The 25,963-nt window shown below is 47.0% G+C and overlaps 1 protein-coding gene and 1 long non-coding RNA gene across 25 annotated transcripts in view; one reads left to right on the forward strand and one right to left on the reverse strand.

Annotated features, from left to right (window-relative positions):
- The window catches only part of LOC129603974 (uncharacterized), a 30,770-nt gene extending 25,507 nt beyond the window's left edge, over positions 1-5,263 (forward strand). For 22 of the 24 annotated variants that reach the window (XR_008694441.1, XR_008694446.1, XR_008694444.1 and 19 more), the window contains 2 exons: positions 739-945; positions 3,596-3,732. This is a non-coding gene — a long non-coding RNA (uncharacterized LOC129603974). Of the gene's footprint in view, positions 1-738; positions 946-1,474; positions 1,910-3,595; positions 3,733-5,128 lie in introns of those variants that run through there. The other 2 variants (XR_008694452.1, XR_008694437.1) reach the window with 2 other exon arrangements.
- LOC114853142 (contactin-associated protein-like 4) overlaps positions 3,737-25,963 on the reverse strand; it is a 48,095-nt gene continuing 25,868 nt past the window's right edge. Inside the window, exons 6-24 of the mRNA XM_029146164.3 lie at positions 25,287-25,462; positions 24,996-25,142; positions 24,021-24,288; positions 23,795-23,944; positions 23,050-23,209; positions 20,059-20,165; positions 17,962-18,081; positions 17,682-17,882; positions 16,907-17,069; positions 15,613-15,740; positions 14,975-15,145; positions 12,695-12,913; positions 10,440-10,679; positions 8,883-9,107; positions 7,983-8,113; positions 7,600-7,687; positions 5,161-5,376; positions 4,689-4,760; positions 3,737-4,591 (exon numbers count right to left, since the gene is read on the reverse strand). Coding sequence (XP_029001997.1) covers positions 4,395-4,591; positions 4,689-4,760; positions 5,161-5,376; positions 7,600-7,687; positions 7,983-8,113; positions 8,883-9,107; positions 10,440-10,679; positions 12,695-12,913; positions 14,975-15,145; positions 15,613-15,740; positions 16,907-17,069; positions 17,682-17,882; positions 17,962-18,081; positions 20,059-20,165; positions 23,050-23,209; positions 23,795-23,944; positions 24,021-24,288; positions 24,996-25,142; positions 25,287-25,462 — 3,179 coding nt within the window. The 3' untranslated portion in view covers positions 3,737-4,394. The remainder of the gene's footprint in view (positions 4,592-4,688; positions 4,761-5,160; positions 5,377-7,599; positions 7,688-7,982; positions 8,114-8,882; positions 9,108-10,439; positions 10,680-12,694; positions 12,914-14,974; positions 15,146-15,612; positions 15,741-16,906; positions 17,070-17,681; positions 17,883-17,961; positions 18,082-20,058; positions 20,166-23,049; positions 23,210-23,794; positions 23,945-24,020; positions 24,289-24,995; positions 25,143-25,286; positions 25,463-25,963) is intronic.

Here is a 25,963-nt window from a genome sequence, read left to right on the forward strand (position 1 = left end):
AACCAAAAGAGTCTGATCTTTTTCCTGTTTCCTTGACCAGTGTTTTGGGGTTTTTCCTTTTTATAATTCTACACCTTCAGTGATCTTTATTTGATTTTTGATCACAAATTCAGACCATTCTGGATTATTACTTCCCTCAGATGATTTGGAATGAAGGCGTGTTATAGATGTACAGATAAGACCATCTTTCATCTTCCCACCTTTTTTGTTCTGAAGTCCACAGAACCGAAGCCATTGATGCTTTTATTTTCTGTTTTCAGATCCAGCACCTCTGCATCCTTTCAACGACAGGACACACGCTAATTATTTGAGCTGAGCAGGAGATTCACATTGAAATTGACGTTTGAGCACTTGTATGGAATGTTGAGGGATGGGATTATCATAGAAATGAGACCGTATAGGCAATCAATACAATGTACATCTGTTGAGTCTCCATCGGGCTCAAAATTGTCTTTTTTCTTTGTGTGATTTAAACCAAAGAATGTTGACACAGAACGTTGACATTATCTACTTCATCCACTGGACTAAGCCCATTCAATCTAACTAAGCATTGTACATATTTGAAGATGCAGTATACATGTATGCAGGATTTACATTTTCATAAATGACTCAGTACCTTCCTAAAACATATTAATTTGCCACCAGTGAAGCTAATGATACTTTGAAGGAAGCGCGTTTCACAAGAATTGTGATGGATCTGATCTGACAACAGAGGTCTTCTGTCTCGTTAATAACCAGGTGGGCGGCGATCGCGTTCCTGCTCGTGGCGCTGAACCCTCATCGCTAATGATGGAGCCGTCCGCTCAGTAATTACCCCCCCACCCATGGAGCGCATCACAAAACAGCTGCATGGAGATCCGGACCTCTCCACCCGCCTCGCCTCTTAGCGCTGATTGCTGCCGTTTCATCTGAGCAGAGAGGCATTAATCAACCCTCTTGATTCAGGTGAGGCCCAGTTTGTTCATAACACTTGACATCGGCCTTGTGAGCAGCGTGTGTAATTCAATTATCATTCTAGTGCCCTCGTGTTAGAGCTCGGTCCTAATGGTGTTTAGGTAATTTTATACTATGTGGGCATGTAGTGAAGCTGAGACAGTGATTATTCTATGGGGGAAGCTCCCAAGGATTGTAAAATGATCCAACAGGCGTGTAGATCAAAAGCCGAGCCCTCAGGAAAATCCTGTTCGAGTGGTTAAATTAAAAAAAAGAAACTGGGAAGACTGCACCTAATGAACCAAAGCAAGTAATGACATTGAGTGAATGCACAAAGGTCCTCTCCTCCTCTTTAGGACTAATCCTAAAGCTTCTCACCATGTCAAGTAGGCGGGGTTTAATCCTCTGTTAGTTTGTTTATCTTGTGAAAGGGCAAAATCTCTAAAGCAACGCACAAGTTAATGTAGGTTTTTATTTATTATTTCTATCCAAACTTCACAATCACATCTTCATTCCTTTCCTTGGCTCAAATCAATCCCAGCGGGTGAAATACCTGGACATCATCCAAACACATCACGGTTCATCATGTGAAAAGGTCCAGAGGGAGAGTCACGCAGGAGAGCGAGGCGATGGAGGAGCACGGGTCGCTCATACAAACACGTGTGTGCTGTTTAAAGGGAACGCGCCTGTGTTTACCTGCATCCAGCTCCTCAGGACCAGAAGAACCCACGTCCGCATCTGTTCCACCCTGTGCTTCCTTTATGTTGCGGTGGTTTATTTGACGTCTTTAACATACAGTATTCTCTGGTTCCCTGAGATTTTCCAGTGGTTTGACTGGGATTTTGCTGCTTTTTCGTTTTGGCTCGTGTTGTTTACAAGAAAAGTTTTAGCACAGAACCGATTTAGAAAAAGATGAGTTTCTGAATCAGTCTTTAACCTCAAAGTTTTGCAAAGAAAAAAAAAAAAAGATGATCTTTCAATCTATGAGATGATTCAGTTTCAGTCATTTAAGTCAATTTATCCTGACTGCTCAGACAGAAGCATCTTAATACCCATCAATAATGCTGTGTAATGTATAAATAGAGCCCTTCCCTGAACAGTTACACAGAAGCGCTAATCTGTGATGTTAATTCATGCTAATTTAATTTGCTCTACAGAAGCAAAGTGTTGCTGTTGTTTCAGCTTCATTTAGCAGGAAGACAAAAGACTCTGAACTCGGCTCCTCCGCTGCATTTTGTGCCGCAGTAATGATCACTTTGTCTCCACGATTTAAGTTTCCACACAGTCAATAAAAAGGTTAGTTTAAGGGCAAATAAACCACGTAGGTCGGTTTGTGTTGGTAAGAAATTCAACCCCTTTATTGTGCTTTTTTCCCATTAACTTCTGAACTTCAAACATTCTAATTAAACATCGTTATTAAAGGATAGATGCTGGATCCCAGCTACTCTGGACGCTACTGTAACAACACCCTGATGAGAGCGGTCGCCCTGGGTCTCATCGATGCAGATTAAACAGACGCTGCGTGGAGTTAAACTCCCACAGCGCTCAGTGGGACACAGTCAGGTGCCAGTTAAAAGCAGGCTTTTTATAGCTGCCGCGTTCCCTCGGTCCAACCCGTTTAACCATCAGAGCCCTTTAGCCGATTCCTCACTCAGATGTCTGAGCTGTCTGAGGGAATGGAGCCAGTTTAACAGCGTGGGGCAATTACAGGAGCGTCTTTATGCTGGTTTAACAAGGGTGAAGGCGGCGGCGCTCCCGTGAACGCGTCACGGGTCCCACGCTCCCTGAAGTATCCGTCCGCACGCCGGCTTTGTGCCTCTGAGCGCCGACGCTGCCTCGTCTTCATTTGTGCTGCGGGGAAAGTACGTGGTCTGACAGGTTTGTGTTGTAGAAGGAAGCGGAGCTGCATTTGATTTACTGCTCATGCAATAAACGGAGGATGATGCTTCTGCGGCACGTCCCCATCTGCCGGCGTTTCGTCTCGGCTTTTGCCAAATCTCATATACTCTGCTCTTCTGTCAACTCCAACCAAAGCTTCTCTTTCACTAAATATGGCTAATAAGTTTTCATCCGTCTGTGTCATTCTCAGACAAACAGGTTGTTGTTTGACTGTGTCAGACACTGTTCTAGCAGTTTAACCTTGGACAAGGAGTTTTATTGTCATAGAGGAAACTGGTTTCACACATTATCACTAATGCATGAGGTCTGTTGTACCGACATTTAAAGTTTGAATGACGGCTTTGGGGCTAATTTTGGATAGTGCAGACCTGTCACTCCTTTGTGGAGCTTCCTTTTATGAAGTTTATATCTGTCATGACTCGGCTGGCGTCTTTGTTCATGCGCCGCAGCGTTCGGTGGATAAATCCTTTTATTAGCACAAAAGGACTTTTCAAAGAATAAGCATGAGCTTAAAGTTGCAGCTATAGACGCTTTCATGAACTGTATATTGCTATTGTGTGGGATCATTCGGAGCTAAAGAGCAAAAGACAAACCTGTTTATATGAAAATAACAAAGCTGCATGAGAGGAACACTTCAGCTGGGCTGCAGAGGTGAAATCACACAAACGGCGCTGAGACGGAAAAGCCCAGTGATCCACAGCATCGCTGAGACGCTGCCGGCTTTCACATCTCATTCTCAGCTTCTCCTCTATTTCCTGCTCAGACTCCCTCCACCAGCGCGACCTGTCAGGACCAAAGGAGCCGTCTGTGCTCCATCCCCACTGTGGATGACTTCCAGCCGCCTGGCGTCTGCTGATCTCGGCAGGCGGCCCAGACGGAAAACAAAGGCTACGGAGAAACACGCTTTGTCTCATTGTAAAGTTCTTTATTTCTGCAATGTTATAAAGAAAACACACAGTGAATAACAAAACGAGACAAAGGGCTTCTGCTTCTGAATCCGTATTCACATACACAGCAGGTGTAGAATTTTTTGGCTCAGTTTTTAGGTGTGAAACGCACACGTGAATTTATGACACATCCGGCTCAGATTTGACACAACTACATCATCCTCGTAGAAAAAGTGCATCTCATGAAGCCGCTCCAAAAGTAAATGTTAACTGCAACAAAGACGGGCTTCATTTAAATTTAAATTCACCTGTTTCCTTTGAATGATGAGAAACGCTGTTACACTTCTAGCAAAACCACAGCCTTTCCTCACGTTGATCATCTCCTCGGGTTTGAGTCCACTGTGGGAGGGGCTTCTAGCTTCTAGCCCCTCCCCGTCCGAGAGCATCTCATCAGCACACAAATCACCATCCACTGCACATTTCAGAGATTTACACCCTCTAGGGAAAAGGAACCTTTTATAAAGTGATGAAGTCCAACACATCTGACAGTTTTTAGCAAAGTGTACAGTATTTACAGGAGCAGTTCGAGTCCTCTCTTCGCTGCTGAGGGGCTCTGTGTTCCATGTCAGTCACGCTCCTCCCTCCTGTGGGGTCGGCGAGAGGTCAGGGCAGCCGCTAAATGAAAAACTCCTTCTGGTTTCCTCTGGCAGCGCTCTGGGAGTCGGCCTCGCTGCCGAAGGGGAACTCGTGGCCTTCTTCTGGCTGCACCGCTTTGACCTCCTGGTTTCGATAGGTCTCTTTTCTACTGCAGATGAATCGGGCCATTACTGCCAAAGCAGACACGGTGACGAAGATCACGATGGCGATCACCCCTGAAAAGAACACACAGCGTATTGGCCAAGTTTAAAGCAATGAATCCAATGAGCGTCCACTTAGATTCTAGTCTGAGAACTGTTACGGACGCGTTACCTCCGATCAGAGCTGAGTCACTCCTGATGGCGTTGACTAACGGCTGACCTGGGTCCACTGGACTGGGTTGTTCTGCACAGAGAGGAAGAAATGAGCAGCAGGAAAAAAGAGAGACAATCAGTTTACGGACACGAGGCACGAGGACAAACGTGGAGTCGGACCCATCGATCTGTGAACACGAAGCTTGTTTAAAGGCTCGGCACAGTCTCAGGACCTGACCACACATTGACTAATCTCATCCGCTGTGGTGCCATCACTCAGTCTGCCTCAAGGAAGATGCTGATTGGGCCCATAGAAATTCTAATGAACAGGACTGAGAATGACAGACAAACTAGACGGGTCCTCAAACGCAGCAGGGCAGATTGGTTATTGTAGGTACGGTCCTATACTATGACACATTCGCAACAGAGGTGCACACATACACTTCATGTGTGTTTCAGTGTTGGTTCAAGGGCTGGTTCTGCCCTCGTACCTGATATGGAGTGCGTGGTTTCTGCGGCGAAGGGATCGGCCGGAGCGGAGGAACCGCAGCTCGACTGAACCAGCGGGCCGCTGACGGTGACGGGGCCGTCGGGACGCAGCAGCGCTGCTTTCAGCGGACTGATGGAGTTGAATTGAACAGCTGACAGGCACCCGGTGAACCCGAGGGACGCCAGCGCAGCCATGTCTGCATCCAAGGCGTCAGAGTCTGAGCACGGAGAGGAACAAACGCCGCGGAGACAGGTCCGTTATCAATGAGTCGCCCGTAATGAACGCTGCATTTGTTCACACATTCAGATGAGGAATAAATAGCATAAGCAAGTTTGTTTTAATGTGAGAAATAAGAGATACGGCACAAGTTCCTGTTATAATTTAGAAAAAATAAATAAATTATTTTACAATACGTGCATTAACCTACTAGTATTTCAAAGTCTTTATTTCAAGTATGTCTTTAGAGTTGTTTGGTGGAAACAAGTTGATTGTGTGGGGACCACTTGCTTAGCTCACAGATGTAAAAGCTAAATGATGGACACCGCTCTGTGAAATAACCATCGGTGAGTCTCACTCGTGGCTAATGGACTGTCGCTGACAGCAGGTGCTAAATAAACCCTTCAGTAGCTATAAATGTCAGTACAAAGCACAATTATTCCTGCGGTGCGATTTGATTACACAGCACATCCTCGCCACTCATCTAAGTTATCACCGGAGAGGCGCGACTTTACACGCCTCCACCGGCGCGGCTGGAGAGGCCGTTTGTCAGCTGATCACGACGGGACCCGATGGCCGGGGGAAATAATTTGACCTCCAGTCCATGACAAATGTCACACGCACAGTACAGATGGACAGCGTGGGTTAAGCACGCGTAGCCGCCTTGTTAGCGCCTCCTGAGGAGCTGCAGCAACGCTTTGAACATCCAGGTGGCGCAGTGACCAGCAGCAAAACCACCCAAGAGAAACATCAGGTGACAGCGCTCCAATAACATCAGCCCTGTAGCTCCTAAATTGGCTTCGCCTCCTTAGGGTTGATTAAATAGCTGAGCGGCAGCTAGCTGAGCGGCAGCTAGCTGAGCGGCAGCTAGCTTAGCTGTAGTTAGCTTAGCTGTAGTTAGCTTAGCTGTAGTTAGCTTAGCTGTAGTTAGCTGAGCGGCAGCTAGCTTAGCGCGTCGGCTCCGTGTCAGGAGAAACAAGACGGGACACTTTCCTGTCTCTGCACCTCACTTCACATCTAGCAGCAGATCATCTGACGGCGCATGAACGCCCCATATGCTCTAACGCCACCTTCCTCTTTAATTAAGGCACGCGCAGGCGGGGAGAATGAGGCGCGTCGCACACGCGGTCAGTTCTGTGGAAGCTGCTGGCGTCTGACGCAGACAGCAGCTCGGGGGAACGTCTGGATGAGTTCAGGGATCCGGGCCATGTCTGAGAGTCCTGAGATGGATTTGGATCTATGGGAGGAGCCGGGCCCACACTGACAGCGCTGGCCTTGTATCCATGAACCGAAGATGACTGCTCGCTGCTGCCGCCCTTTAGCTCCATCACTCAGTGTATCGCTGGCCATCTTTCCTGTCTTCCTGCAGCGCCATCGGAGTCTCTCCATTCTTTCCTGGTTCGTTTGTTGGGCTGATGGACGACACGGCTGCCAGGGAGTGACAGTGCATTAACTATCTCATAGGGCTATGTGGCCCCGTGCTTGGGCCGCGGGAGTCTGGGTTACAGGCGACAGGCACAACACCAGTCCTGCTTGGCATAACTCACCTCTAAAGCTACTGGGAGCGGTTTTTCTACCAGTGCACACAGGTATTTGTTCGCTGCTTCCAGAGGCAGACAGGTGAGTCCTGTACAGGGACTGCTGTAAAATACAACCTGCAAATGTGGGTTCAGCTGTATCGTCTGACGTCCTGGTTCAGTTTGACCCAGCCGTCGGCGGCTCAGACTTATTGGTTGTTATGCTGAATCGAAGGGTGCTGACTCCAATCTCCCAAGTAATTTGCTCGTTTCAGTCTCTGCTCATTACCATACAAAGTGAAGGACCTTTTCCGAGCTTATTACCATCCCGGGTGTCTGGAGCTGCACTCACGGAGACGGACGCGGCGGCTGTATTACTCACACTTCGATAACACTGATGAAAGTTCAACAGCGCACGCTGTATTTTGTGAACTTCTGCATTAGTGGAGAAACAATGGCATTTACACAGATGCCTAAACGACTCTCTAATGCGTCCAAAGCCACACAAGCGCGTCTTAAGTGGGTGGTTCCACCTTGAGTGGTTTCTCAGGCCGTTCGTATTTTGCGCCTCCTCAGTAAAAACACGTGAACATGGATGTCAAGCTGAAAAAAAGAAGTGTCCACAGCTGTTGAGTCGCCTCCGTCTTTTCCACGATGAGCAGGAGACAGCGGTAATGTACAGGCCAGGTGATTCAGGCTGTGCTTACCCTGCACCCGGCCCAGAATCAGCCATTTCATGCTGTTCAGTCCCACATCGCTTGTTAAGTTGAAGTCCTCCTTTTCATTCTGGTCAATCTGAAACACAAAGCAGCAGCAGCTGTCCTCAGTGGAGCTCTGCAGGCAGCCACTCATTAAAAAAACAGACCTGAAGAAGAAGAGTTGGATTCATAGTGAACGTCTAAATGCCTTTTCTCATTTTTCCCAGGTTATAATCTTTGCTTTTATCAGTGTGGATCTTTGTGACATGGAACATAAATAAGCCGAGCGTCGTAACAATGATGAGCGTTGCTGCCCACGTGGAGCCTCCCTCACATTTCCCTCAGTGTAACAGATAAAGCAGCTCCTGACCGTCGGCTGAGCGTGCGCGTACCCGCATGGAGACGGCGTCCGCCAGGCGTCTGATGGTGACCGTGTGCAGGTTCCCGTCGGCCAGGTTCTCCACTCTGCTGCCCACAACCTCAACGTCTCCACTGTGCAACTTGTACCTCAGCTCCAGCTCATCTGTGCAACGCACAACACAGCAAACACTTCCAAACACGTCCAGACGGTGCAAAGCTTTGCTGCTGTTCAAACACAGAATGCTAAATACAGTCATTTGAGGTCAGGTTTCAGCTAAGGTTTAAAGGCGGATAGAAAAAAATAAAATAAAATAAAGGCGGTTTGATTTATAAAGTTAAAAACCTATTTAGGGATTTAGAGATATGACCAGCGCTCATCGATATCTGCATTCTTGTCAGACGATCGCAAATGATAGGTAAAAATTTAAAAGGTAAAATTTACATAATACTTAACAAGATATCAGTTGTTAGAAATTCTAGATATGAAAGAGCTTTAGCGAGGGCAAAGGGTGTCTCAGGCTGTCGGAGACGGACCTTGAAGTTCCTCCGTGTGCAGCTGCTTCTTTCACTGCAGCAGCAGAAGACAGAAACTGGAGAGGAGGCTCCAGATTTAAAGCATCCAAGAGAAACGCTTGCTGAGATTTAATTAGGAAGAACTGTGCAGATACCTGTCGAACACATAATCAACTGCGCATAACCCACTATTCCCTGAGATTAAAAGCTAAAAGTTACATTTCACACAACTCTGCCTGAAATAACTTCTTTCCTGCTAAACCAATATGAGATTCAAACAAAATAATTAATGAGGATGTTAAGAGTAAGACCCGGGTAGACCTGAAGTACTGCACCAAAAGGTTTCCTTGAACCCAACTGTGTGTCTCGTGTAGACAGCGACAGGAAGCAGGAGGTTGAGGCCTTTGGGAGGTGCTCACCGTGGCTGTTGATGAGCAGAGCCAGGTATTCCCTGTGCAGCGAGTGGACGTAGAGCAGCAGAGCCGGGCTCTGGCTGGTTCTGAAGCCCAGGGAAACGTGTTCCCCCCTCACTGCCACGTCAGCGTGGATGGAGGACGGCCCGGCGCTGCTGTTCCTGCTCGCTTCGTACGGCTCGCTGAGCGCGTAGGCGACAGACGTCGTAGACTTGAAGCTGGCTGAAACCTCTGGAAGAGACACAATCAACGGCGAATCAGTGGCGAAGCTGAGGGAAGTCTCTGTGCAATGAAAGGTCACGCACTGTCCGCTTCTGAGGTTGTGTTTGGACAACAGAAAATACAACTATATCGAGTTGACGTATTAAAGGTACACAATTACAGTGTAACTGAATAATGTGATGAGTCCAAACATTATTTTGGATCATGTTAAATTTATGGTTTGTGATGATGCGATTCTTAACCTGACGCTAGCTGTGAAACCTGATTAAATTCATCAGATCTTTTACATACATTAAGTGACTGAATTAAGACGTGTTTTCTATTGTAATAAGAATCTCAAATTAAACTACATAGATTTCTATAATTTGTCAGTGATTTGCGCTAGAAGCCAACGGGCCAGACTGTTTGTACAGTAGAGTCTGACGTGACGGTGACTTTTAGCAGCCTCTCAAACAAGCCCTTGATGAAGCTCATAGCAAACACAATAGTCTGCTGGGCTACAAGGGTCCTTTTGAAGAACTCTGCAAGGCTTGACCTTCAGGTAACCATCGGCCCACTCCAAGCGAGCCATGAAATGTGCATTCACTGAACCAGACAGACAGTCAGGGCCAGTCTAACGAAGGACCCACTTCAGGAAGACGTCTAATCTTTGCTCAACGCTCCCTCGTTCAAGGTTCTCTGACGGAACTCAGAAATTACAAAACGGAGAAAGTAGAACCTGACAAGAAAGGGAGCTCGAGGTTGCTGCACTGGACAGAAAGGGACACGTGTCCCTAATAAAGTGGCCACTTTATAGTTCACGTGTGTGAGTCATGGATGACACACAAACGCATCTCTAGACGGAGGGCAACACTGAACTGTACAATGCAATCAAAGCAGCAGAATAAACAGCCTCGCTCCTCATATCACACTGATGCCACAGGAGGGAGATGTTTAATATCACTGCTGGATAGAACACAAGCATATCTGTCCATGTAATACGATGTAAGATGACACGAGAAGCAGAAGCTCAACTCAATGCAATAGTGAAAAGCAAAGAGATCCAGTAATATCTAAGTCACAAGCTGTTTAAAATACTGCAGTGTTTAAGCAGACGTTTTATTTGAAAACTTTTTATAATTTCATTTTCTGTGCTTCTCTGTTGGCCACAATAACATTAAATAAATAGAGAAGACTTCTTATTTCCATTGCAGCCTGTGTTTGTCAGGTTTAGTTCATCCACCACAAGGTTTTGCCCATTGGATGATCCAGAATGATGCTGATCTTTATTGGCATTAAATTACCATGACTGGTTCAACGAATCAAATATGTCCTGTATCTCCCGTGTGTTTTTGTCTGTACCTTGGTGACAGAAGGCTCCAGAATAAGCCGACAGGCCGCAGTCGCAGGTGAAGCCCTCGGCCTGTTCCACGCAGCGCCCCTGGTTCTGGCACAGCCGGCCGTAGCTGCTGCAGTGGCCCGGGCAGCCGGGTCGGACCCCCGGGGTGATCTTCGCCCTCTCCTCCAGGTCCAGAGTGGCGCCGTTGAGCTGCAGCGAGCGGAGGCAGCCGAGGAAGCCTTTCTGCCGGGATGCGGTGCCTCCTGCCAACACACACAGCCCCGGGTCTGCCTCGGTCTTTCGGAATGCGGTTGGTTGCACAAAGTTCAGTTCATTCAACAAATAAACGTACAGTAACAGTAATGAACTCTGCATTAAACCAAAGGTAAAAGGGTCCAGGACGATTTTTTGGTCTAATTGGCGCAGCTGAATGTTCGGTGCTCTCTTTTGGGACCGTTTAAGTTTGAAATAAACTAAAGTCCTGCCTGATTTATCTAAACTAAAATCTAAAACAGACACTCAACTTATTTTACCTGTGTAAAGTCTTAATAAGTAACAGGTAAAACAAACCACTGAATCTGGCAACCAGGGTCCCACTTCCCCTGTTTCACTGTATTTGCTTCCGTCTAAGCAGCAACAAGCAGGGAGCGGTTTTACCACCAGAACGTGTTAAAACTGTAGCTTTCCAAGTGAAAATGGAACACCAGCAGAACTTGCGTCTCACGATGTTCCGTTTCCTGAAGGATCAAATCCTGCTGTACTGTATGTGCACCTCCGCTAAAACACCAGCGGCATTGATCTGCTTTATGAAGGACGCCGCCTCGGCTCAGAGAGCTCCCGTGGGAGTCCTGCAGGCAGATGAAGACTTCAGTGACTTTAAAGCTTTAGAGGCTCAACATCAGCTGACATAACAATATGTTTTAACCACCGCTCACACAGTAAGAGCACATGTACAACAGCGTGAACATCTCCCGTTACAGAGAGAGTGGTGTGAATGATGAGAAGCTGCTAACGTTATGGATTCACTAGAACGAGCAGTGACTCGTGGCCACTTCTTTTTAGCCATTCAAGGAGGATTATTAGCTTAATGCAGCGGCCGAGCCCTCCTCTCTCTGTTGCTCCATCTCATCAATATTTGTTGGTTGATTATTTTTTTCTTCAAAACTGTGTGTTTACAAATAAATGAATGGCCATAATATTTGCAGAAAGATAAAGCCCCATAATACAAAATGGATTTTCCTCCTCCTCCAGTGCGGTTCGTCAGATAAGAGCGAAAGGTTAAACAGCAATATGAACGTCTGTGGAAGCGATGGAGATAAACTGATGAAGTAGATAAGGATCAAGGAGAGCGGTGCTGCAGAAAACTTCTTTAATGAGTTTATTGTTTTATATTCCTCTGTTCCTCGCAGCCTTTAATATGTAGATTTTATGTTTCAGCATGAAAAAGTGGACACACAAAATTCTTCCTAAAAATCTGTAGCGAAGATATTATATTATATATAATATATATATATATATATATATATATATATATATATATATATATATATATATATATATATATATATATATATATATATATATATAATATATATATATATATATATATATTTTAATTTTGTGTATTTTATAAGAATCTCACGTGTTTTAGTAAATGCTGTCTGAGACACAAAATGCTGTGAGTTGGTAGAAAGAAATACTCAGCAACAAGTTCAAATCAGAAACTGGAAACTTTAAGAAAGTGTTTTTCAAACAGCCTTTGTTCTCGTTTTGTTCCAGTTTCTTATCATAGGTGTTTATGATTCATAGTTGTCTCATACTCTTTATTCATATGTACTGTAACTATCGGTTTGCTGTTTGGAAAGCATTACCTCAGCATCTCCTTTCTCCGTAACGGCTGAGGGCTAAATGCAGCCGGGAACGACAACACATATAAATAGAGCTTAACCACTTTCAAAGCCCCTGAGGCCAGTTGGATTATAAAAGAGCCCGAGGACGGGGTTCACTGTTATTAGTGCTAGGCAGCAGCACATTCACCATGTGTGCGTGGTGCAGCAGGCGGACTTTGGGCCGATAAGACAGAGTTGGTGAGACGTGTTATGACTTAAGCTCCTGCTGTGTGTGTGTGTGTGTGTGTGTGTGTGTGTGTGTGTGTGTGTGTGTGATATCAGTTGCTGACAATGAGGTGGAAGATCAGAGAATAATTCTGTCAACAACATGACCAATTGTCCTTCATTAACGCCACTCTACACGTGATAATATATAATTACACTCTCACCTATGAACAGCTGGCTGTTGAGCTGCAGGTGAATGTGTCCATCAGCAGGAGCCTCCTGCGTCGCGGCTGGGAAGTCGTCCACGCGAAGCGTCGCCTCCTTCACGTTCCTCTCTGCGTGCACCGCGTGCCAGCGGTCGTCGTTCAGCGGGACGCTCGCCTCCACCCGCACCTCCAGGGGGCCGTTCCCCACATCCAGGGAGAAGACGACCTCGGAGGAGGCTGAGAGGAGGGAGGAAGGTCATTCTGAGCTGCTGATCCATCCAGCTGTGACGCTTGGAAATTATGACTGAGACATCGTAAACGGACGGTCATTGACAGAAGGTCCATATACTGTAAGCAAATATCATAGAGCTTCATGAAGAGATGCAAAAACAAAACAAAAAGAGGACAAAACTACCCCAAAAATGACCACTCTCACAATCCCACCTAAGAGCCATTAACCTGCCTGTGTCTGGATGTGGGAGGAAGCTGGATCGTCCACACAGACGAGTAGAACACACAAACTCCACTCAGAAAGGCTCCTGGAGCCCAGGAATCCTCTGGTCCTTCAGGTTTTGAGGCAACAGTGCTAACTGCTACACAGCCTCCCAAAAGGCAGCCAAGATATGGAGGAGGTAAACACACACACCTATTACTGTAACACTAGAGATACACAAGTAGCCAGTTACAGCTGCATTGTCAGCAGAATTGTCCCGGTTTGGCTCCGGATGAGCTGTCAGTCACTTGTGCTCTGGCAGCATATGTTGGCAAACGCTTGAAGTGACTTCCTCCCACCCGTCCGTGGGCGGGTCGGACGGACAGCTGGGCACAAATCTGAGATGATTCAGAGATCAGCCCAGGGCACAAAGGATCCACTCACATCTGCCTGAGTGTCTGTGTGCCAGCACCAACCAGCCTTCAGTCCAGCGCCAGCACAGAAGCCACGCAACGGTTGCAACATTTGAAATCACCTCTGGTGATTAAAGGAGAACGTGGAATCTGACTGTAATTACCTCGGTTGTCTGCTTTGAATGTGTGCACATGGAAATGTGGAGATGAATTTGCTATTAATGAGTCACTTGGTCCAGGCTGAAACATTTAATAAACTGGACCCACTGCCATTAAATAGAACACGCATCGTAGCTGAAGCTCCAAGACAAATGCCAAGGAAACAAGCGCAGACGTTTGTAGCACAGATCCCTCAGGATGAATGGCATGTTCACCACCATCAGCGGGTCCAAAGGTCATGTTGCACGTGCTTCGCCCTCTTTCCTTCCTGCAATGAGGGAATCTTAGCAAAGCAACATGTGAAGTCAAATGTGTTTTCCTCCTAAAAGAACATTTAAAAACAACCAAATTTGATGAGCAGCCGATGGACAGAGCCACATAGATTGAAGCTGCTGTACTGTATGTTAACCATGTGAGGTCAGTATGTGGATCCCCAGTGGGACTGAAAACGAAAAAATCTTAATCTAGGCCAGCGTCCCGTACGCATTAATCTTCATGGCATTTACACAGCACTGTTAAACTTAACCTATTATGAAGCGAGGTGAGCTGAAGGCCACCCTGAGTCCATGCATCCATCACACCACTGCCCGCGTGCCCACGCGCCACGTTAACAGAGCCGTGACATCTGTGTGTGAGCGCAGCGTCATCCTTCATGGAGGCTGCAGACACTTGGACCACTTCATTTAGAAGCTGCGCTCTGATCCAGCTCCAGTCCTGTTAACAGCAGTAATAATGATCATGGGTCATCTCGGCACCAGCTGCCACAGCAACACAGTGGTGCAGCGAGATGTTGGAAGCCTCCCCCAAAGAGCAGGGGCCCACGTACGAGTCCCAGAGGTGTCCCACAAATGAATGAGAAAATATACAGGAGAGAATGAGACGATGAAGTAAGGGACCAAACAGCAGCATTTACTGTCAAGGTTTTTCAAGACTTTAAGTCTGTATTTATTGTAGCATTTTTAATCAGAAATTCTAAATCAGTTCTGTTTTAATTAAAGAAAATCAAAGAAGCACATCTCATTTTTTATTTCTATCGTCTCCAAACTCTAGGACAGGATTTTTGTATGTGAGTTCAACAGCTGCACGCTGGTCCTTTATTGGTACAGTATGAAACCTATGAAGTGATTACATTGAAATTAGGAATAAAGGTAAACGCTTCTCTGGGGAGGAGAGTGAAGCTCGCTGTGGAGTGAGTGGGGCCAAAGTCCTTATCTCTAACGCGAACAGGTGTTTGAAACCAATCAAGACAACATCTATATGATAATGAGAGAGACGCGTTGCATTTTCACTTACTCCTGAGCTCTATCCGGATGAAGTCCTTGATTCCCAGGTTTTCCAGGAAGACCCCAGAGGAGGACGTGGTTTTAAACAGGAAGGAGATGTCGGCGCTCAGTTCTCCTTGGAAGGTGGGGAAGTGGAGGTAGGACGTCTCCTTGTCAAAAAACGCAGCGTTCCAAAAGTTCTCTGCAGAAGAAAAACTAATCAGAATGTATGTTTGTCTGTGTGACATATATAACTGAGCAACAAAACACATTAGTTGAAATCTCGTTAAGACGGCTGTGTAATGAAAACTGTGTAAAGAAATGAACCAACTGTTCGGCTAATTAGCTACAAACATAAGCACAACTGCAGAAAAAACGATCTCATGTTGATTAATCGTACAAGGTGTTTATTTATTTATTTCCTCATTAGGCTTAAGGCTGAAGTCACAAACAAATTAAAAAGGTAGAACATATCGCAAACAGTTTATTATGTATAGTCTTATTAGAAGTTGTTATGAAAAGGCAGGAAGTCATCTTTTAGCCATGAGGTTGCTAATTCGTTGTTGTAATTAACCCCCAAAGCTTTTGGATTAAGCCCATTTCCACCTTATCTCTATTGAATGTTTAATATCTTCATTTTAATTGTCCATCTACTAAAATGGGACGTACTGTCTCCGTGACAGTGGAGAGGCCCCACTCTGTAGGCCGCCTCGGACCCAGGCCGATGGACGTCACCCAGAACCACAGACCGGACCGGAAGCGTCTCCTTATGGGTGAGGAGGCCGGAGTCATTAGTCCTGTCAGAGAAAGGGGAGAGAGGAGAACATGAAGTAAGAAACAAGCTGAGGAGGATGTGGAAAAGAAAAAACATCAACAAAGAGGAAGAAGGAGAACAACGAGAAACTAAAAAGAAAAAGGAGAAGCGTAAGACGAAGAAAACAAAGGTTGGAGCAAATGAAGGAGAAGGACAATGGCTGGAGGTGGAAATGAGGAAGACGAGGAGGAGGAAGAGCATCACAAGAAGATAACAGGAGAAAGGGTGAAGGAGAACAAGGATTAAATGATTAAGAAAAGCAAAAGCCTGAGTCCTCAAAACTGCACCGTGTGGGAGAAAGTGGGACAAACTGTATTTAGATTCCCAGCGCTCGTTTGTTCTTGGAAGTTTGCAGGCAGACGTTGGCGCAGAGATCAGCGTCTCCGCCGACACGCGAGGTTTCTGCTCATGAAGGAGACGTGGGCTTCATCTGCACGCATGCACGCCCGCCACGCGCACGCCGCTTTGTTTTGTCAAAAATACATCTGGGCCCCGCGCCGCACACGGCGCCTGCGATGATGAGGTATCGACGGCAGGAGAACCTGTGAAAACGGAGCTGCAGCCGCGTGGCTTCGCTGAGGAATCAGTCCAAATGCAGGATTGGTCACAGGATCGGGGACGGTGACCTAAATACCAGACTGCTTACAGCATGAATAAAGACTTTAAATGCAGGATGGGATGAAACGTGAGGACGGGTGTTTAGATATTTGGGGGATTTGTCCCCGTTGTCTGGAGCAGGAATTCGTCACGATGCCAAACGCTGAGGAGTCAGAGAACACACTGTGTGAGCTGGCTTTTTAAACGCACACGCTCCCGCATGTAGCTATGACGGTTAGCATGCTAATATTATGCCCGAGGGGGCAAAAAATCTGCACCCAATTTCATGGCGGTTCATCAAACGCAGCGGCTCCGGGTCCGCGGTGACTGACGTAGCCTGCGCCGCTGTTAGCCTGACTGAAAACACGCTGGACAGCTCCTCCTTCACACCTTGACTCAAACCACCGCCTCGTGGTCTGCGGCGTTTTAACGTCACCCTAACTATCAGCTGTAGTCTTTGTTGTGTGTGTGGGTACAGGTACTTCACTAAGTACTGTACTGAGTACTGTACTGAGTACTGTACTGAGTACTGTACTGAGTACTGTACTGTACCACTGCTCGGCGTCTGAGTCACAGTTGCAGTAGTGGTTGGAGTCCAGGCAGTTGTCCTGGACACCGCAGGCACACTGGCGGCTGCCGGGCAGAGCTCCACCCCAGTAGGTCTGGACCCGACCCGGGCCGGGACCGCCGAGCCACCAGCTGAATGGAGCTCCCTCTGAAACACAGACAGGACCGGGGGTCAGACGGAGCACGTTTACTGGACCCGTTCCTCTGTTGTATTTGTCTCTAGTTATCTGCCCAGCGCTTTCGGCCTCTTAAGGAACAGAAGCCGGAGCCCGTGGCTCAGCCTCCACCGCGAACCTCTGCCGCCTCCCTGATAAAACTGCACAGATAACAGGCAGCCGCTCTCTCAACACTCTCCTGATAAGTGGCCTCTTGTGGTTCACGGGTCAAAACCACATGGGTGGCGTTTTCCATTTTCCCTTTTACATGAACAACTCGAAGCAAAATTAGCTCGTAAGCGTCTGTTTTTAACCTTGGCCACTGTTAAACAGGCTTTGAGAACATTCATGGCCAGTTTTCAAAAAGGACATTGACTGAAAAAACATGGAAACAAAAGCAACAAACGATTTAGTGGAGGAATCCAACGGTGCAGATAGTGTTTGAGCAGCAGAAAACAGAGAAAGGCACAATGAAAACAACTACATTAACCACAATCAGCAACTTTGTGGCTTTCTGCTGCTGCCAGATACTGTATAGATCACCCAGATACAGAAGAGCTGGCTTTGCAAACAACTCCCACTTCACATCTCCTGTCTGGCCTCACCTGGCGTGTTGAGGAGGCGGGACTTCCTGCAGCGGTAGGCCAGCTCCTGCTCACAGTGCTCGGACTGGCTGATGACGGCGTTCAGCTGCTCCTCCTCAGAAGCATAGTCGAAGTGGGCCACGTGCTGGTTCCTCTCAGGAGCTGGACGCACCCTGGTCAGCTCTGTGTTGTTGTGCTGGATCACCATCCAGGCCCGGTCGTCTGGTGACGAGAAACCACCGTCACCAACCAGATCAACCAGTTCAACCAGTGACCCGACACCCGGCGGCTGCTGCTGCACCTGTCATGTTGCAGTAGACGAGCTGGGGTCTGATGGGTCCGCTGCCGTCCACGTCGATGTAATAATGTCCTGAGGTGTTGCCTTTGTGTTTGTACGCCTCACATGACTGCTCATATTTTGCTAGAGAGGAAAACATGAAATGAATGAAGAGCTGAAAACTGAAAGCATCACCAATTAGGTACAATTTGACATAGAGTTGAATTAAAACTCTCTGATAGCGGCTGGTTTCCAGAGAGGGAAAGCTCATGCCTAGACCTAATTGCATTTGTGTTATATTCCAATAAATGGAAGAAAAAGGAAACGTGCACGAACCACAAACAAGCAATCAATGCAACAGTTAAAGAGTAAAAGTAACAATTAATTAAAAACTGGTACACGAGCTCAAAACCGGCAGCTACAGGACTAACAGAGGTTAGAAGTAGTTCTGCAAAGAAGAAAGTTTTCCTGAACACACGCCTGCGGTCATATGTAGGAGTTAAACTACTTCATGAACACTTGAAGAAAGTTCTTTGTGACTTGTTCGCATTTCTCCCCCGTTCGTCTCACGTCAGTCAAAACTTTCTTTCTGACACAGGTTTGGTCCTAAGTTTAGTGTGTTTGTAGATACTCGGCTCGGCTCTGATCCTGCCCGAAGCCCATCCCACCGTCGGGACTCAGACACATTCAATCAGGGCTCTGCGATAATCAAAGCCTGGATCTTTATAATTTCTAATTTGACTCCCCTCAAATACTGAAGGCAGCGTCTGTGTGGGAATCCATTTATGTGGAAAGAACAGGCAGCCTTAGGATCCCCTCCTCCCCCTCCATCTCCTGCCTCCGTGCTTTCCTGTTACTCACATCCTGAGTCCCTCTTTATCATTTGCCACGTTTGACTTCTTTGACTCCTCATTTCTCTTTCGGCTCCATCGCGCTGCCTCTTTTACCCTCCGCGCCTTTTCATCTCTGTCATTTTTCTCTGATAACACAGGGCAGGCGTTTTGAATAGGTGTGCCATTTGTTCTGAGCCCGGCAAAAAGTCTTTAGCTCCAGTTCAAATGGTTCACCTAATATTTACAAAGGGAGGGGAAATCTAACATTTGCAGTGAATTGGCTTTGAGAATAAAGTAACTACTAAAGGAAACAGCTCTCGATTTTTAAATCTTCAATACGAAGGAGCTCCTTTTTTCCAAATTTAGAAACTCTTTGCATTGACAAGGTTCAGCGTTATGGTTGTGCAGAGGTTTAAAGGGTTCTTTGACACCTAGACCTACATGTAGAATACTCCATAGTGGTGCTGGTTCCTCCGTGATTTAAAGCCAGGAGGAACCTGGAGTCAAACCATCAACCAATTCAAGTTACGCTCATCTCTCACTTAATGATGCAGTTCGATGGATGTCTGATTACAGAATAAACCAATGTCTGTGACTTCAGGACAAAACAAACGAACAAATGACAGCCTGAGACAGAAATGGACACAAACACACACACACACATACACATATAAACATACTGTACATACACACCATAGACATGTATGAAGAACGTAAGCCTGCACTGCATGAGCATCCTCTCTCAGGTGTCAGAAAGACAAAATTAAAACATTGAAAGGCTTTAAAATTAAGTGAATGTCTACTTTACGCCGCATACTAAAGACTCACAAATCTGTTTAGTCAATTCCCGACTGAACGAGGCTAATTAAAGTTCTGAAACAATGGAATGAAAAAAAAACAGACAGACACGAGGAAATTAACTGTTGGGGGAAATGTGGTCTCGCTGTTATTAAAGCGGATGGAATGGAAACACGTGGAGAATATTAACCCCCATCGCGGTTCACTGAAGTTCCTCAGATGCTCACGGGGAGAATATGAAAGCTGCCAACGGCACTTACGTCTTCAATTATCATCCACTTTACAGATGATGGAATCAAAAAGACTTATTTTAATATAGGAGGCCATGAAAAACAGCCGCAACTGCGCGGTATGATGCTGACAGTGCAGAGCACACATTCAAATCGCATTCAGAACCACGACGACTACAATTAACAGGTCCGAGTTTCCATTTCATCCGTTTTCAGCGTCGGACATGAGGCGAGCAGAGGCCTCGCGTGCGGCGGCTCACAGCTGTGGCAGGTGGCGCCTCTGTAGCCGCTGCTGGAGCAGTTACAGTGGAAGGTGCTCCACGACTGGCTGCATCGACCTCCGTGTTCACAGTGACTGGGGGAGCACCTGAGCACAGACAGAGACAGACCGGAGGCCTTATTACACACACACACTGCTCTGAGCTGCTCCTGTGGGACGGAGAAAAGCACCGCTGCAAGTTCGGACGTGTAGCTGGTTTGAAAAAAGCCTTTGTTAGTAAAACTGCATCATCCAGAGCCGCAAATCATTATTTACTTTGTTTTGCTTTGTTTAATGTACCAGCTGTTGAGTTGCACATGACCTGATTATTATCCTTTCATTTAAAAACAGTCTCGATGCTTCTTAGCTTAACATCTCAACTCGTGTTGTAAATTGTGTTTTTTTTTCTTCAAGAATGCATATTTAAAATTTGTAGAGTGACTTAACATGAGTGACAATGTAATTTAAAGTCAACCCAGGCTTGTTTCATTAACCAAATGCTCTAAAACATCTCATCACGCTTGCTCTCTCCCTCTGGTTTGCTAAAGTTCTGTCTGCAGCCACTGCAGGTGAGTTTTCCCGTCAGCGTGACTTCTCTGTCATCGTCTCAGCATCGTCGTTGCCATCGGCAACCTGCTGCTACGTGCAGCATCACACGGTAACTAGAAAAGGGATAACTATAAAGTCGTCGGCTTAGTTACGTTTCCTGAAAGTCTTTCAGCTAAAAGTTTCTACTTTTGCAAACATTTTGTCCTCTATATACATGAAGCGCTAGAACTAGAAACTGGCAGAGCAACGTGACTGCAGCGCAGCTCAGATCACAGGACTCTGAGATTAACGGAGAGAAGACACTTGTCAATGTGACACTGGAATGTAACACAGCTTGGATCACAGGCCTCGCGTCCTGTCTCCAGTTTCTATTTCTGCCTCTGGCTAAACCCAAGCCATGCAGCATCTCCCTTGATTTGCTCACCGGCACCGGACAGCTACACTGGCCTGTCCTACAAAAGCTTCAAGAAGCTATAGTCTGCTGAGCAGAGTGAAGGAGTGGCTGAGAGAAGGTACACTTTTACACTTTCAACTCACGCCGGACGAGCTGCAGCGTTTTTGGAGCCAAGAAATAAAACAGGCGAGCGAAGGGAAAGCCTGAGCTGCAACGAGGGGAGTGGACGTCTGGGTGACCCGTGTTCCTGTGGATTTCTGTACGTGCTTTGACAAGGCGCATTATTAAGTTGTCAGGGACCTGACAGGAGCAAAGAGGCTGGAATTACGGCCCTCTGACAGCTTCATCCATCTCACTTCAGAAAGGAGCGCTCGCACGCTGACGAGCGACGGCGCCTCAGTTCAGAGCATGCGCTGCGTTAGGCTTGAAGTCTATGCTGTGGTTCTCGGGCGCGTCAGCGTCCCTGTCACATGCCCCTGACTGCAGATCCAGCTCTGGCTCTGAGTGCATCCATTAAGAGCAGTTCTGTCTGTGAGGAAGGTTGTTTCTTACACGTGGCAGAAACCAGAACACAGTAATAAACTCAGACCAGGTTTGGAGGAGAGCCAACAGATGCTTTAAATGTATTATTTAGCTAAATTGACCAAAGGCTCAGAAACAGTAGCAGTCTTGAACCAAGAGTGTGTCTTAACGATACAGTTTGAGTTTAACATTGTAAAAAAAAAAACACAACGCATTGACTCATTCCAAAATCCTGATAAAGTCAGTGGCAGCGCTTGAAGCTCAGCACCCGCCTGCCAACGAGCTGTTTCCTGTTCTCCTCCTGAAGCCTGCTCTCCTGCGAGCAGCTACTGAAGTGCACTAGCCTCGCTTCTGATGAACCCACTCAGCTGCGCACAGTGAAGCGCTGGGCTGCGATGGTTTGGTGTAGCGGCTGTAATAATTGGAGGTTTGGATTAGCTGATTGATGACCGTCATTAACTGAGATGTGCCTTCACGCCTCAGTGAGGGAATCGGGTCTTTGCATTCCACATTACAAACAAGTGACGGCTCGGATGTGGAGTCTTACATAACAGATGGTGGATTATCATACATTTAAGTTCACACCCTCCAAACTTCCTAAGTAACGTGACGCTCAGCTCCCAGCAGACAAAACGGCCCAGTATCACACTCCTTTTAACACAAACACAGTGGATGCAGCATTTTTGTATTCACCTCCCATTCATGGCCTCGGATGTGGACGTGTTTTTTTATCTGTCCATCCATTTCACATGAACTGTGAAATGAAAGCAGGATGAAAAAAACAAACCAGTTTAACTCGCATTCATGTGTACTGTAAATCCATCTCTCAGGCCAATATTTCCATCGTCCTCCCAAATCAGCAGCACCAGACTGGGGCCCAGAAGGAACAGCCTGCGTTCATCTTCCCCACAGACACAGGCTGCTTTGAAATCCACTCATTAGCCATAACTAGTGATAACAGCCACCGTTCAGTAACATTGTGCACACACCTCATGATGTCATGTCCTAGTTAAGGCTCTGTTTTTTTCTTGAGGTTCAGTCATGATTGACGTCTTTCTACACTGAAATGCTCTTTCCACTCGTCAGAACTCAGCTTCCAGCGTACCTCACCTGTGTGACTGAAAGGCGTTACCGGCATATTGATGCGCGCTTTGAGAACCTGAGCTCGGTTCAGGGATTTAGAAAAAAAGCAGCAGACTACAGGGACCACTTGGGCTTAAATTCCAGATGCCCAAGTGGTTCCATCCCAACATGCAGGGTCTCAGACACAATCTGTTTCCAATTTATCACGCTGCCCTTTCATCCATCACCAGCAAAATTAAGAGCACTTCACACATCCACCGGGGAGGCTGCTCCTAACAAGCATTTTACTGGGCAGGTCTGCAGGAGATATAAGACTATAAGATCCATACAAATCTCATCTAGCAACATGAGAGCGTGTGGCCCACGTGGACCGCTGCTGGTGTGCATGCATGAGAAACAGACCCAGCAGGAAATGAATTCAGCAGGTGCAGGCGTGGAGTTTACCTGTCAATGATGCCGCACATGTCAATCTGCAAGTGGCTGTAGTTTCCCAGCGATCTCTGCTGCACCCTGATCAGGTCAACAGGCTGGTGGTCCAGACTCACCAGGCGCATACAGCCTTGAAACGCCTTGAAGGGGTTTCTGCAGCCACGAGCAGGACAACCTGAGGGGGGAGGCAGGAAGGTCCGGACACATTTACTCTATACTATACTATACTGGATGGAGGCGTTCCTGCTCCAGGCTTCGCGTTGCTCTGATTACAGCCCATCAGGCTGAAATGAGTCACTCAGCTCCAAGGCTTATTGCAGCGACGGTGACACGTGGGGGAAGTTTTCAACATTCGCTAATAATGCGCTAATCCTCAGCATCTGGATGCGTTTACAGCATCTCACTGGAACTGTCAGATTTCTACTTTAGAGGCAAAGCGCCGCTGTGAGTCATTACAGTCGTTTTGGTTTTATACTGTACCTTGAAATTTAGCAGCATGCCTATGAATGTATCATCAAAATAGAGCAAAAAGGTCAAGAGAAGAAGTAAGTAACTTAGAGACTAAGCAGCGTTATGGCTTCATTTCTCTCCAAGCGGCACTAAAACCACGGAGGACATGATAATTATTACTCGTGCCCCTCCATGAATTTTAACCAGCCCTCGACTCACGTTGTCCACGTCAGCAGTTTTCTCTACACTCAACTTGACAATACAAACTTGAGAAGTCTTTATTTGGCCACGACTGCCGTTCAGGTCTTACCACCGAAGAAGAGCTGGCTGTCGGCCGTCAGAGGCAGCGGGATGCTGGCGTGAGCCGTGGCTCCTTCATCTTTGTCCACTGTGATGCTCAGGTGATCTGGTCGGGAGTCGAGCTCCACAGAATGCCACTGGCCGTCGTTCAGGCCGGAGCCTGACAGCACAAACACATGCGGTGGGTGGAGAGAGGCTCAAATGGCCCCATTATGGTTCTATTAAAAGAATCTAACCTGCAGTGAGCTCCAGCGTCGTCCTGCCCACTTTACTGATCTGTAGGCGCAGCCTGGCCTCGCTCAGGTATAACCAGACTGTGCCACCCTGCGGAGAGAGGTCAAAGGTCAGGAGCAGCCCCGCCTTGTTCCACGTCCTGAACTGCAGCGCCACGGCAACGACCCCGGATGACCACGACGTCAGGCCCGGCAGCTGCAGGAAGCTCTGGGAGTCAGTGAACGTCACGGCCACCGACACGGGCTCGGCGCACGAAAAGGTCACGTTGCCCTGAGGACGGAGAGGAGAGAGAGGAACCATTATGAAAGAGATAATAGAGCATGAATATTCATTGGCTGCAAAGGCTGACTCCGTTTGACTCGATGTCACAGAGGTCTCATCAACGCCTCTCTGAAAAAGAACAGCTGTATTACGATATCACCATGAGCCAACCAGTTCAAACGAGCTAAATAACCCGAAGCATCAGGACCTCACGGCCTTTTACCCATATTTATTTTTTGCCTCATATCTTTTAGCTGTGCTCTGACATTCCCTCATCCTGCCTTACTTCCGTTTCTGTCCCGATTATTTCTCTTGATCAGATTTTTGCTTTGGGCTCCTGCTCCAGTGGGCGTTAGTGCTGACAGGGGCGATGATAATCAAGGAGATTATGATGATGCTAATGACAATGACGATGGTGACGAGTATAAAAATAAATGGTGACAATCATGTAGATGATGAAAACGGTGACGACAATGACCATTTGCATTATTATGTCAGTGATAGAGGGGAAAAAAAGTGAACAAAAGGGAAAGTTTCTTATCATGATCAAAGTGCTGATAAGATGTTAACAGCAGGGAATCTATAGGACAACCATAATTAATGGCCGGTCTGATCAAACGATATCAAGGATCTTTGGAATGTTGGCTGCAAAAAGTTGCAATAACCTTGAAACCACCGAAGACAAAGATGCCGCATGATGAAACGCGAGGACTCACCATCACAGTGACCTGCGGGTTGTTCTGTTTGGCCAGGTCGATCACGTTGACGCCGTTAAAAAGCAGGTTCTCCAGGCAGCCGTGGAAGTTCCGGTTGGACAGGACGGGTTTCTGCAGCCCGTGACCCTGCACGGCCCCCAGGCTCAGCTGGAAACAAGGCATTTCCTTTACAAACACACTCACCATGAGGCTCACTTCTCTATTAGTGATGAGCAGCCTGGCTTTTTTCATTCGTACATTATGAAATGCTTCTGAAACTCGTCTTTCTCTTTTTTGCAACCTTCCTCCCACCTGGTGAATGTCTGAGCGGCTGAGCTCCGCCGGAACGTGAACCTGCCGGGTGTCCCTGTCCACGGTGAGGTTGAGGTGCTCGTTGAGGCGCTCCAGCCTGACGCGGTGCCAGTGCTGGTCATCGAGCAGGCTGCCGAGGGACAGGAGCAGCTGTCCGTCAGAGGACGAGCTCACGCCTGCGTCACAGCAGGAGGGAGAACGTGAGGAACAATCTGCTCAGCCGTCAATATGCTTAATTTGGTCCCAGCCTTCAGCTGAGGTACAAATCCTCTTATGTGCACCTCCTTTGATTCTGTGTTCTCTGTGGAGTGTTACCTCACAAACACTTCAAGGTTAGCATCCCGCGTGTCCTCTCCATAATGCATTTTTAACAAGGACAAACTTGCTTGAAGAAATGGGCTTAAATCGCTTCTCATTTCTGGCAGCGGAGAAAACTAAAGAAAGGCTCATGTTTAATTTATGGAAAAGCAAAACAGAATCACGGAAACGCTGCAGCTTCAGTGGAGTGTTTTCATCTTGGTTTCAAACGGGGATCGGGTCAGCGCCGTCTCGTCTTAGAGCCCACTCCTGTGTGCTGACGGGGAGGAAGTCAAAGTGACAAACGACGGTGCTGCAAAACGATGGGACGTAACAAACGACGCCAAACAACGCCAGCAGGTACAAACAGGTGAGTCTGT

The sequence above is a fragment of the Betta splendens genome, chromosome 4 (assembly GCF_900634795.4).
Source record: "Betta splendens chromosome 4, fBetSpl5.4, whole genome shotgun sequence".
In the NCBI taxonomy this organism is placed as follows: domain Eukaryota; kingdom Metazoa; phylum Chordata; class Actinopteri; order Anabantiformes; family Osphronemidae; genus Betta; species Betta splendens.